The sequence below is a fragment of the Macadamia integrifolia genome, chromosome 2 (genome assembly GCF_013358625.1).
Source record: "Macadamia integrifolia cultivar HAES 741 chromosome 2, SCU_Mint_v3, whole genome shotgun sequence".
NCBI lineage: Eukaryota > Viridiplantae > Streptophyta > Magnoliopsida > Proteales > Proteaceae > Macadamia > Macadamia integrifolia.
The window spans coordinates 1,490,068-1,502,783 of NC_056558.1; the positions used below are offsets into that span (position 1 = coordinate 1,490,068).

Consider the following 12,716-nt stretch of genomic DNA (forward strand, 5'->3'; position numbering starts at 1 on the left):
GCTCTACTCTTGTAGCCGAAAAAGTTCAGAGAAGGGGAGAGAGTTCGAGCTTTACCTCCGTTGTTCACCTCAGCCATGAGGGCTTCGGGGCTCGAAGGGAGGTCTTTCACGCCGTCGAATATGGTCCGGCGATGCCCTCCTTCCGTTGACCCATGTCATGTGTTTTATTCAAAAGGGTGTTGCTGTTGTTTGCTGATGTCGCTGCCCCCGAACTCCGGTGGTGCTCGATTTGGGAGGAAGGTATAGTAATTCTAGATTTGAAGATGGGACCTATTACATGGACATTTTAGGTACTTCACATTTAGTAAGGGCATTTTGGCATTTAAAATAAGATATAGTAACTAACATCAGCATATAAGGTATATTCCTTAACGGAGACTGACGGTAGAGAGTCTGAGTCTAATTTAGTGAAAGAGAGGAGATGTTCTTATAATACTGACATTCTCCAGGGGGTGGCGCTATAAATTACCCATAAATTAATTATTATGTAACAGTCTCTTTTACAAGAGAGCATACCAAAAATTAAAAAAAAATATAAAAAAATTCTCATAAACCTAATTTCTGTATATGATCAAATTACAGCATTCTTAGCAAAACAAAAAAAAGAAAGGTAATGCGATCAAACAACATAACATTGCACAACACAGGTAGAAATCAAAAGAAAGAGGATACCCTAATGAGTAACTACCATATTTTCATCCTCTCAAAGACAAACTTTTTCTTCCCGACACCTTGATTGAATAATCCTTACTGGTGTCGATGGGAAACTCTCCGCCGGTATATTCATTTGGGGTCATGCATCGAAGATAACTGGGTGCAGAAGCTGTAACCACAATGCAATGCAGTGTGGAAATATGGAGCAGTCTCAATCTCAGGAATTAGATTTCTCATACATTTTGGCTCTTGCAAAAATCACTCCTGCCAAAAGACCTGCAAAATGTAGTTCAAGAAAGTGAGAAACACACACACACACACACACACACACACACACATTTTTTTATCTTGAGAACCTACCAAAAAGAATGCTCGCACAGTTCTCCAGGTTAGTTTGGACATTGAAAATCAGTATCCCAGCAATGGACAGAGGAATCTTATTCAGCGACCCCACAAGGCTGCAGAACAAACGAACGGTCAACCAGAAAAGAGTTGGCTAGGATTATCTCACAACTAATTTACAGTTTAGCTAAACTGGAGTGGAAATCAATCTTTCATACAAAGTTGCTTAAAAATAGTAATATATCTACATGGATGATGTTAATATTTCGGGACCAACCTGTCACATCATCCAAACTCATGGCTGAGAAAGTACATTTGATGACATTGAATTTAGCTAACGAGGTTTTTAGGCAGTACTCACTGAATAGTTGGTCCTACTCCATTTCCATGAATTTTATTTTTCCATTTGTTTGGTGGATATCTCAATATGGATGTTCACATAACAATCAAGAACCAAATCCTTGAACCAGTCCGAATGCTAGTTCAAGTCCAACACATCCCAAGCAGACCCAGAGCAACAGATGATTCTGATTCTGGTTCAGGATGGATTCTTAGGGAATTCTCCCCCCCCCCCCCCCCCAAAAAAATTTCGGGACAAATAAGGCTTAGTGGAGTTGAGGTAATAATTTCAACACCATTGACAGAGAATTGGGTTTATGTTGGGTCCTCATCTCTTATTCTCAGCATTCAACCTATTCAGACCCATAATTCAGTAAACCTACCAAATTGAACCAAAACCTGTCACTTTTTCCCAAGTTTTGCTGGAATTTCTCAAACTGACGAATAAATGGGTCAGGCTTGTGTTGGATGCCTAGATTCTTCACTCTGAGCAAAACAGCCAAACCAATCTGAGTCAGTGCACTATGGTGGTCAAACTAGAGAACTTCAAGTAGAAAGTTAATATCGAACTCAGCCAAGAAGTCTTGCCACCTTGCTTGCTTAGGGCTGAGATTCTTCTGTGTTTTGGAAATAGCTGGAAGCTATGTTATCCATTCGGACAACAAATTTTGACCCGAGAAGATAGTGTCTCCATGTGCGTAGAAAGTGCACTATGGCGATCATCTCCTTTTCTTGTACTGTATATTTTCGCTCGATGTCATTGAGCTTATGGCTCTCATAGGCAGTTGGGTGCCCCTCTTACATAAGTACTCCACCGATGGCATAGTCCAAAGCATCGGTATGCACCTCGAATGGCTTCGCATGATCCGGCAAGGCCAGCACCAGATCAGCCATGATGGCTCCCTTTAGGTCCTCAAAGGCCTCTTGCCACAGCCATAAAATTTATAAAAGTCAAATGCCAACAGAATCTGCAACACTACCTATATGTTGTCGCCCCAGTCTGATGAAGAAACCACATTGAAGTGAAGCTGATCGCAAGGCCCAAAAGTCCACTTGATGTCAGCACCAGCCAAAACATAGGCATCTTCAAAAGCGGCCTGCCAATTCACTTCACACATACGTAAGCCCCAATAAGAGAACCTTTAAAAATGTTGCCTAAAATAGAACTGTTAAAAAATTCATAAGTAGCATTCATGTCAGATGGATTCATTTGAAGCTAGCAGAGTTATGTTAGTAACCCGGTTCACAATCTATTCAATTTAGGTCGATCACAGTACCATATTTTCCATTAAATTACGAAAAATGTAACCTAATTAGGTATTAAAATATATTGAAAATATTCAAGGTTCAGATACTCTCTAATCATAGTGCTATCACAACCCAACAGATGCATCTTTCACAACACTGAAAACCAACCCATGTTAGAAGAGTCTGAATATAGGCTTTACTGCCTGAGAGACAACTCAGCCCTCAAAAGACCCTCAAGCACATTCAGATTTGTGATGCGGACATTATGAAGCATGGAAATAATCAACTTTTAGAAATCACAATAACAACAACAACAACAACAACAAAAACTCTGGAAATATGACACTGGATGAAAAAAGTAAAATTTTAGGAGGAAATACAAATATGAATAGAGGAGAGAATCAATTGGAGGAATGATAGGTCAAGGAAAGGAAAAAAAGAAGGTCCAAGATAGAGACTAAAATGGATTAAGTTGGGTTTAGTGATTGTAAATCAGAATGATATTAATCATACAAGGCCTTGATGGATATTGGATATTATTGCTTGGAATCAAGTAAAGATCACACACAAATGATAGTATATAGTATATACTCATCAAGAGCAAACACTGAAGAAAAGGACTCTCAGTGTAGGATAAAATGTGAAAAGTGAAGCTATTATATAACCTGACAAAATATCAAGAAAATGGAAGGACCAAAAAAAAATGTTACAGCAAATTCAGCACCAAACAATAAAATTAATAAACAGTTAATCTGGGTGACTATTGACTATCAAGTCCGACTACAGATTACAGTCAAGTATCTAAATGAGTTTTCTACTACATCCTGCAAAGGCAGTCATCCTTCCCATTTTTGTCTGTCCCAAATTGTCAATTTCAAGGGAGGGGGGGGGGCAAGTCAAGAATTTCTATGAAATTTACTATTTTGCCCTCACATTGATTAGACAACTCAACTCAGCCTTGTCCCGACTAAATGAGTCGGCTACATGGATCTTTTCTTTCCAGTCAACTCTATTTTAAGCCATACTTGTTACTAGTTCTAAGCAATAAATGTCTTTTCTCAATCCTCACCATTTCTCTGGCCTACCCTTGGTTCTTTTAGCTATACTTCAATCTGAATCAAATCACCACTCCCTATTGAAGTATTCAAAGGCCTCCATTGCACATATTCATGTTACCTCAAACGATTTTCTCGCAACTTAGCATCTATCGGAGGCTTAGAGCTACTACTAAATTAGTGCTAATTTGTTCATTCCTTATTCTATCTTTTCTAGTTTTACCACTCATCCATCTCAACATTCTCATATCAGCTACACTATTAGATATTGTTTATTCGCTGCCCAACATTCAGCTCCACGCATCATTGTTGGTCCGTATAACAGTCCTATAAAATTTTCCTTTGAATTTTGATATGTAACGGAAGGGCAATGTTGCAGGGGGGTTTTAATGCTTTAATCATTCCTTAACCTTTGGATTTTTTACTTAAGGGACTGTCATTATGGGATGGAGGGAGCAACACAATACCTATATCACATTGTTGAAACCCAAGAAAGTCATGGTATTTATGGAGCAAGAAGTTTTCACATCAATAATAAATAACCTCTTAATAATAGTCAACCTAAAACAACTTTCTATATTCTAAAAAGTAAAGATATGAAGGCCCATTTTCATGTGTTGTGTAAGACACCTGTTGGACACAGTTAGGCATTCATTTGGATAAGCTACTTGGCATATTTCCTTTTTGATAGCATGCTTTAACATGGTCCTATTTTTATGTTTCCTTTCTGATCTAAATTCTCTTTTTTTTTTTTTTTTTTTTTTAACTTGCTTGACTAGGATTATCATAACACACATAATAACATAAAACAGAAAAACTATGTGTAGAGACCTACCATTAACTTCACCTATGTTATATAAGGAAGAAAACAAACAGAAGTACTCTTTCATAATCTAAGCATCAGATAGTCCCAAAGTTAGGATCCTTTGACATTAAAGCAAGAACTAGGAATAATTCATTATGGAGATAATCAAACATATGTCAAGATCAAGACTCAAGAGTGGTAATCTGTTAAATTTACAGAGCCATATCATTATTTAATGGATTTTAGGGTTGCAGTTTCTGACATTCCATGTGTCATTTTTGTGAAGATGTGAAGAGGATTGATCAGGTCAAGTTGTAACCATCTTACATTCAAAAGAGATAGATATGACTGATTATACATCGAGTAGAGACTGGTAATTAGTAGTTCAACGGAGGCCATCGGATGCACCAGTAAGGAGGAGTGATCTGATCCAGATAGAAAGACCTAAAAGAGCTAGGGACAGGCCAAAAATAACCATAGAAGAAGTAGTGAGGAAAGACATACACAAATTAGGCCTTTTTCCGAGTATGGCCCCGAATAGAGTGAACTGGAGAACTAGGATCCAGGTAGCAGATCCAATCTAGCTGTGTTCTAATTTCACTACTGCTTTTAGTTATTTGTTTCCTTTCACCTTTACTTTTCCTTTTCCTTTTCCTTATCCTTGCTTGGATTCATGTAGCCAACCCTAATAAGTTGGGATAAAGCTTTGTTGTAATGGGCCCAAAGGATAGGTTTGGGGTGGAAGTTACTAACCAAATAACTGTTTTGAGGTGTTTTAAATAGTAAAACTAGAAAAAACTCACGTGTTATAGAGAAAATCCACCTCATTGAACACAAAAATAAGCAGAATGCCCAGAGGCAATGAAAGAATGTTATTGAGCAACACCATTGAAAATTCATTCAAGTTTCCAGATCTGGTGACTTGCTTTGCTGTATCCATGACCCGGCGTAGCGTTAACTGTATAAAACAAAAGCATCCTTCAAAAACAAATTAAAACCATTTGCATGCACAACCAAGTTACCGAAATAGAAAAACAGATACTGCATAGAGAAACTGCCTCACAAGCTTAGGACTCATGTGCTTCTGAGCTCTCTAGGCAAAGGTACAAGTGTCAATATCAAACATGTCTACAGCAATAGGATTAAACTGGCTATAAAGCTGAATTCAGATAAGATATTTGGATATGAATATATGATGCAGATAAAGAAACAAGGATGATATGAATCTTCATTCCTCAAGCTTAAGATATGGATACAGATATAACTTTGTCATGCAACATGCTGATCCCATGGCCCATGTTTTAGTTTATTTCTTTAAGTTAATTATCCTTGTCAGTACATAGGACCTGCAACATCAATGAAATTTCTTTCATTTATTAAATTTGCTATTTGTTACTGTATGCAGATGCGGACATGCAGTTTAAAAAAGGTGTACCCAGTGCACACGAGGTCAGATGAAAATGCAGATGCAGTATCTAAAGTCAGTAATTAGCTGTCATCAAAGTCATATATTCCATTTCCTTCTGGCCAAAATTTCTAAAAGTATTCTATTTTTGGCCAGAAAACTTAAGTGCACGATCCCCCAGGGGTAATAAAACTTCTTGGCTAAAAAAAAGGGGGATTTCAGTCATGAATTTGAGGGAAGGGATTAATCTCTAAAACGGGGAGGGAGCCCAACAGTCAAGAATTTCCAGGCAGACAGCAGAGGGTCAATTAGGTTTCACAGAGAAAACCATTATGGTAGTGAACCACGTAGGTACTCATGATGGAGCATTAGGGTTAGGGGTGTCAATTCGTGGCCCGACCCGACTAAATCGATCGGGACCGATTGTTTATAGATCGGCCCGGCCCGGACCGTTTATTAAATGTGTCGGGCTTGAGCCCCGGCTCGTTTATAAATGGTCGGTCTCGGTTTTGCTACTTGGACCGTCGGGCGCCCGACCGAGACCGACCGAATAACGCCCGACCGAGACTGACCTATTGTGCACCGACTTGGCCCGACCCTTTAATGATTGTAGAATACCTATTTTACCCCCCCAATTAAAGAATAAAAACTAAAAAGTAAAGACATGTTCACATTTTAAATAATGGTTATATTTGGTATCATTTATTGATTTATTTTCATTTTTTTGGGCTTGCATGAGTGGGCCGGAATATAAGTGCACATTTTAAAGAGGGCCCGTTTAAAAACCGGTTAAAATCCGTTTAACATTAAACATGTCCGTAGCCCGATTAAGGCCCGACTAGAGCCCGATTAAAGTAACCCGATTATAGCCCGAGGCCGACCGACCGAATATAAAGTGTACCATGCCCTCAATAACTAAGCCCGATTAGTTAAATGGGCGGACACGGTGTAGCCTTTGAAAGCCTTCAAGCCCGATTAAGCCCGACCGAAACCGGACCGGCCCGACCGGTTGACACCCCTAATTAGGGTATCCCTGCTAATATCACCAAAAATCATAAAATTTGTAAGTTCACAATCATAGTTTTTAAGGCGCTGCTAAGGCGACCCTAATGCCATGCTAATATCACCAAAAATCATAAAATCTGTAAGTTCACAATCATAGTTTTTAAGGCGCTGCTAAGGCGTCGCCTTACCAGCGCCTTGGTGATTGTTTATTGGTAGGTGTATGATTTTGTTAACACTTGGGACGTATGGGATCAGCTTTACTCCACAAAAAATAACCAAAACAAACAAAACAAAAACACGATTCACAAACAGGGTTTGGATTTTGTCAAGGGTTTTAAGAAAGGGCTTTGAGAAGGAATCAAGGAACAAGGAAGAACCACTGATCTAGGCGACCATTTTGCTCCGGCAGTGGTAAGCTTGCTCCGGCAACAGTGAGTTTCATTCTTCTTTGACAGGAGTAGAAATATAGTGGATGACCTTAGGGCTTAGGTACTCATTTTGGCATCATAGAAGTAAGTTTAATAAATACTTGTACTTTTTACGTCTTCTTTTCTTTATATTTATAATTTTGTTTCATAATTATGTATTTATATTATATGTTAATGATGATTGATGATTGATGATTGATGATTGATGAAGATGAATTTAGTTTATTCACTTTATTGATTTGCTTTCTTGATGAATATCTTACATTGGTATGAATATGAACCTTTAATATTTATTTAACATATGAGTAATATAATTCAATTAAGATTTAAACCAAATAGATTGGTTTTATAAAAAAATTACACAAGAACGCTTTAGTCAATAAGGCGACGCTTTATGTCCGCCTTATCGCTAAGGCGCTCCGAAAGACCCTCAAACGCCTCCGTCGCCTTACCGCCTTAAAAACTATGTTCACAATCTTTAGTTCTTTACAGCACTTACGTCCTTCTTTCTACGGGTGCAACATAGTTTGGTATAGCTGAAACATGTTTTGACACAGTTATGACTATACACATCAGCCCTTCCCAAATATTGATGGATTTTTTATAAACTATACACTCTCATCTAAATATGGAGATAAAAGTTCTGTCATTCAATCAGAGCATGCTGGGGCTTGGATAATATCTATTAGTCAACTTACTAAGTCATTGAATTGTTCTGTTACCTTTTATCCTGCTTGTGTTTTCAGGATATAGAGACAAAGAAGACAATTGGTGGAGGGGGATAGAAAGGTGTCTTATATTACTTTGGCAGTGTCACTCTTATTGTCACTTATGCTACTTCTAGTGTGTCTTCCCTCTAGGAGGCATTACCGATTGGGACATCTCTCTCTCTCCAAGCTCCAGTGTATGGTTCCCAGTTGCAAGACTATTTCTCAACTTGAGTGTGAGACGTGTGGGCTTAGAAAGCATCATCATACCCCATTCCCTTCTCATGATGCTCCTCGGAGTTCTTTGTTTCTTTTAGTTCATTATTTGATTGGGATCCTTGTCATGTCAATAGTCATTTGGTTTTTCCTATCTTGTTACCTTAGTAGACGACCATTCTAGAATGATCTGGTTATATCTGTTAAAGAATTGTTCTAAATTTTTGTCAACTTTCAAGTAGTTTTATAATGAAATAAAGACTTAGTTTGGTCTGCTAATCAAAGTTTTTTCATTCTGATAATGCTTTAGAGTATATCCAAAGTGAAATATCTGTTTTTATTTTGATCATGACATGATATATCAAACCAGTTGTGCAGATAGTCCCCAGTAGAATATGTAACTGAGATTAAAAGGGAACCCAGTATTTACTGAAAGTTGCTCATTCTTTAATGATTTATATGCATGTTCCAAAGTTTTTACTAGGGCGATGCTGTTCTAACTGCTTGTTATTTGACAAATCGTATGCCATATGTTGTTCTTGAAAATCATTCCTTATTTTCTGTGGCTTTTTCCCCAATCATCTCTGTTTGGATTACCATCACAGGTGTTTGGAGGTGATGAGGCAAAATATGTCACTTTCCTCAGCACGGCTAAAGCACGTGCTCCACGTCGGCCTCCATCAGGCCCTGCTCCACCTCGGCCTCTATCAGGCCGTGCTACTGCCTCGGCCTCCAACATGCTGTGCTAGTGCCTCGGCATCCATTAGGCCGTACTGCCACCTCGGCACCAATCATGCCGTGCTCCACCTCCGCACCAATCAGGCCGTGCTCCACCTTGGCCTTAATCAGGCCGTGCTACTGCCTCGGCCTCCATCAGGACGTGCTACTGCCTCGGCCTCCAACATGCTGTGCTACTACCTCGGCATCCATTAGGCCGTACTGTCACCTCGCCCTCCATCAGGCCGTGCTCCACGTCGGCCTCCATCAGGCCGTGCTACTGCCTCGGCCTCCAACATGCTGTGCTAGTGCCTCGGCATCCATTAGGCCGTACTGCCACCTCGGCCTCAGTCATGCCGTGCTACACCTCGGCCTCAATCATGCCGTGCTCCACCTCAGCACCAATCAGGCCGTGCTCCACCTCGGCCTTGATCGGGCCGAGCTATTGCCTTAGCATCCAACAGGCCGTGCCCCACCTCGGCCTCCATCAGGCCGTGCTACTGCCTCGGCCTCCAACATGCCGTGCTACTGCCTCGGCATCCATTAGGCCATACTGTCACCTCGGCCTCCATCAGGCCGTGCTATAGCCTCGGCCTCAATCATGCCATGCTCCACCTCGGCACCAGTCAGGCCGTGCTCCACCTCGGCCCCAATCATGCCGTGCTATTGCCTCGGCGTCCAACAGGCCGTGCTGTTACCTCGGCCTCATGTGGCCGAGCTGCCACCTCGGCCCGACGTCAACAACAAGGATTCCAGAAACGTGTTTCCGTCCACCCCTACATTCGAGGAACGTTGTCTATTCCGGATGTCAGGAGTCTATCCACTACACGTCATCATGACGTCACATGGTTGATCTCTCCTAGTTAAGGGGGGAATATTCTAGGAATATTCTCGGAATCACAGAGCCACTCTCCTTGAGGACTCCACTCTCCTTGAGGACTCCATTCTCCTTGAGGACTCCACGCCTAAGTAGGACTCTTCACAATCATCTCCCACTTGCCCTCCATGAGCAGCCTATAAATACCAAGGTAAGCCTCCATCACAAAGGATCGATTGCTCACTTCTCATACCGTAAAGCTGTCTTGAGCATCTGTTGTGGAAAGGTCTAACTTAGGCATCGGAGAGTCCCCCGTCGGGTCAGCCCGGCTCTCCTTGTCATCTCTTCTGTGCAGGTCGGCCAAAGCACCAGGAACTGCAGGAGAGATAGTCCGGTCAAATTTTTCCGCATCAGGAGGGGTATATGTTTTGTTGACATTCTTCACCATGGTCTTGAAAAATTGTCTCTATGTGCTACCAAGTGTGTGTTCCTTGGTTATGCACGCTCTAAAAAAGGCTATTGGTGTTATGATCATATCACACGTCAACAGTTTGTAAGTCTTATGTCACCTTCTTTGAAACCACACCGTATTTTTCTGACAGGTTATAGAATGGACGCAGACCCTTTTAGTCCACCTATTCCTATTGTTTTCCCTCTTACTGGCTCATCACTATTTCCCCACTAGTACCATTGTAGGTGTATACCCATTGTCCCAAGCCGGGTTCCATGGTTCCAACTAATCCTTTGTTACCACCCTATACTTCATCAGACTCCTTGCCTTGCGATTCTTCCACCTCCACTGACTTTCTAGTTGCTCTTCGTATAGGTATTCAAACTTGCATTCGAACTTGTATTCAAAAGTATAATATTGTTTATCCTATTTTTAAATTTATCAGTCACTCACATTCCTCCTTTACTACGCAACTTTGCCTTGTCTCTGTCTAAATTTCCTATGCCTAAAAGTGCCAAGAAACATTGTCGCATTTTGGTTGGAAGAATGTTGTGGATGTAGAAATTGATGCCTTGTTGAATCATTAGACATGGTCTATGGCTGAATGACCCCAGGAAAGGAGCTTGTACGGTGTCATTGGGTCTACATTGTCAAATATCTTATTGATGAATCTGTTGAACAGTTGAAAGTTAACATGGTTTCCACAAGTTACACTCAGACCTATGGCATTGAATACTTTGAGACCTTTTCCCCCAGTGGCTCGTCTTAACTTTGTTCATGTGCTTATATCCTTGACAAAGAGTCTTGACTGACCACTGTTTTAGCTTGATATAAAGAATCAATTCTCTATAGTGATAGAGAAGGTGTATATGGAGCAACCTTCTGGATATGTTGCTCAAGTGGAGAAAGCATAAAAGGTTTGCCATCTCAACAAGGCTATTTATGGGTTGAAACAAGACCCTAATGCCTGGTATGATAAAGTTAGTCAACCCATAAATATCCTTGTGGAGACGGCAATCCTCTGATGCATTTTTACCCTGAGCAACATACCCAGCATGGTTATCACTTTGGAGCTCCTGATGTGGCTGAAATCTCTTAGTCAAGAGCTAGGTTTTTCATTCACAACCTATGGAGATGTATTGCTATAATCAAGCCGCTATTTATATTGCTAGTAACCCTATTTTCCATGAGCAGACTAAACACATGGGTTCGACTGCCATTTTGTGAGGAGCGATGTTATGAAGAAACTGATTTCTACTCCACTTGTTACCTCTGTCCATCAACGTGACAAAAATATTCACTAAGACTTTGTTTAGGTCTACGTTCTTAATGGTTGTTCCAAGCTAGGGCATGGAAGATATATATGCTCCAGCTTAAGGGGGAGTGTTAAACATTATAATGTCTCAAAATATGTACCAAATGGGTATTACTGTCTTGCGGTACAGCAGTACTATGTTGAGGTATCCTGAATTTATCGTGGTCCATTATTCTCTCTCTCTCTCTCATATAGTGAAGACTAGTTGTTAATCTCTCTGCTGTAACATGGTATCAGAGCTTTTCTAATCAGTTCTTGCCATTTTCAACAATTCTATTCTATAAGGCTCTACTTAGATCTCCTTTTTCTGTGGTGTGTAGCCACCTTTCACTGCAACTTCTACAATGAAGACCTAGTTTATATCAATAAAAAAAAATTAGTGGTCCCTCCGGTTATGCTTTCTACATGAGAAATACTTCTTTTGTCTTCTATGGAGTAATTTATCTACCAAAAACAGGCTAATTGATGTTCTATCCTGGAGGTACCAGTTTTATGTATTTTGTTGACTGCACCGATTATCATTGGTATTTTCAATCTGGCCATCAATCTTCCTTGAAATTTTAGGTTGTATTGGGTTCTCAGGTATGAACACTCGATTGCTATTTGAGGCTGATCGGAGTTTTTTATTTATGTGAAGAAGCAACTCAATCTACTGTTGGCGGTACCCTGTTACTATGATAGATAGATGCTTCTCCTTGTCAGAATCATGAAATGTAAAGTCAGAAAACGAAGAGCATGGCTTTCTTAAATCAATCGAACAGACGGAAATATATAAGAAGAAAGTATTACATAGTACATACTGAGGTTAACATTTAAGAAAGTAGGAAGCATGACCAAATCATATTCCAAGGTAAACTTCAAGAGTAAACTAAAATATTTACCGAATATGATGCCGTCAGGAAGCAATTGATCATTTGCCACATGTAGCCAATGGCATGGAAAGAAAGATCTGTAATTCCACCAGAAATTGCTGAAATGATCTGCACAAACCAAACAATTTAACCCTCGTGCCTTAACCAGATCATTTTTTGTGACAAAAATAAACACAAGTAAAGAGAGACCTTGTAATGGACTATGAAATTTAAAATCGATATAAGAGACTAGGCAGCCGACATGATGACACAGCTTTTATGTAACCTTGGACAATCGATATGCAAAGGCCAGCTCAAAGGTTAGTCTTGTAATCTTTTTCTTTATTTTTTATTTTTTTTT

General features: G+C 40.1%; 1 protein-coding gene across 2 annotated transcripts in view; it reads right to left on the reverse strand.

Moving 5' to 3' along the window:
* Window positions 1–522: 522 nt before the first annotated feature.
* The window catches only part of LOC122067956 (GDP-mannose transporter GONST1-like), a 23,254-nt gene continuing 11,060 nt past the window's right edge, over window positions 523–12,716 (reverse strand). Inside the window, exons 5-9 of one of the 2 annotated variants that reach the window (XM_042631791.1) lie at window positions 12,386–12,484; window positions 5,247–5,401; window positions 2,316–2,432; window positions 1,015–1,112; window positions 523–930 (exon numbers count right to left, since the gene is read on the reverse strand). In XM_042631791.1, the coding sequence (XP_042487725.1) occupies window positions 872–930; window positions 1,015–1,112; window positions 2,316–2,432; window positions 5,247–5,401; window positions 12,386–12,484 (528 nt within the window). In that variant the 3' untranslated portion in view covers window positions 523–871. The remainder of the gene's footprint in view (window positions 931–1,014; window positions 1,113–2,315; window positions 2,433–5,246; window positions 5,402–12,385; window positions 12,485–12,716) is intronic. The other variant, XR_006136931.1, reaches the window with a different exon arrangement.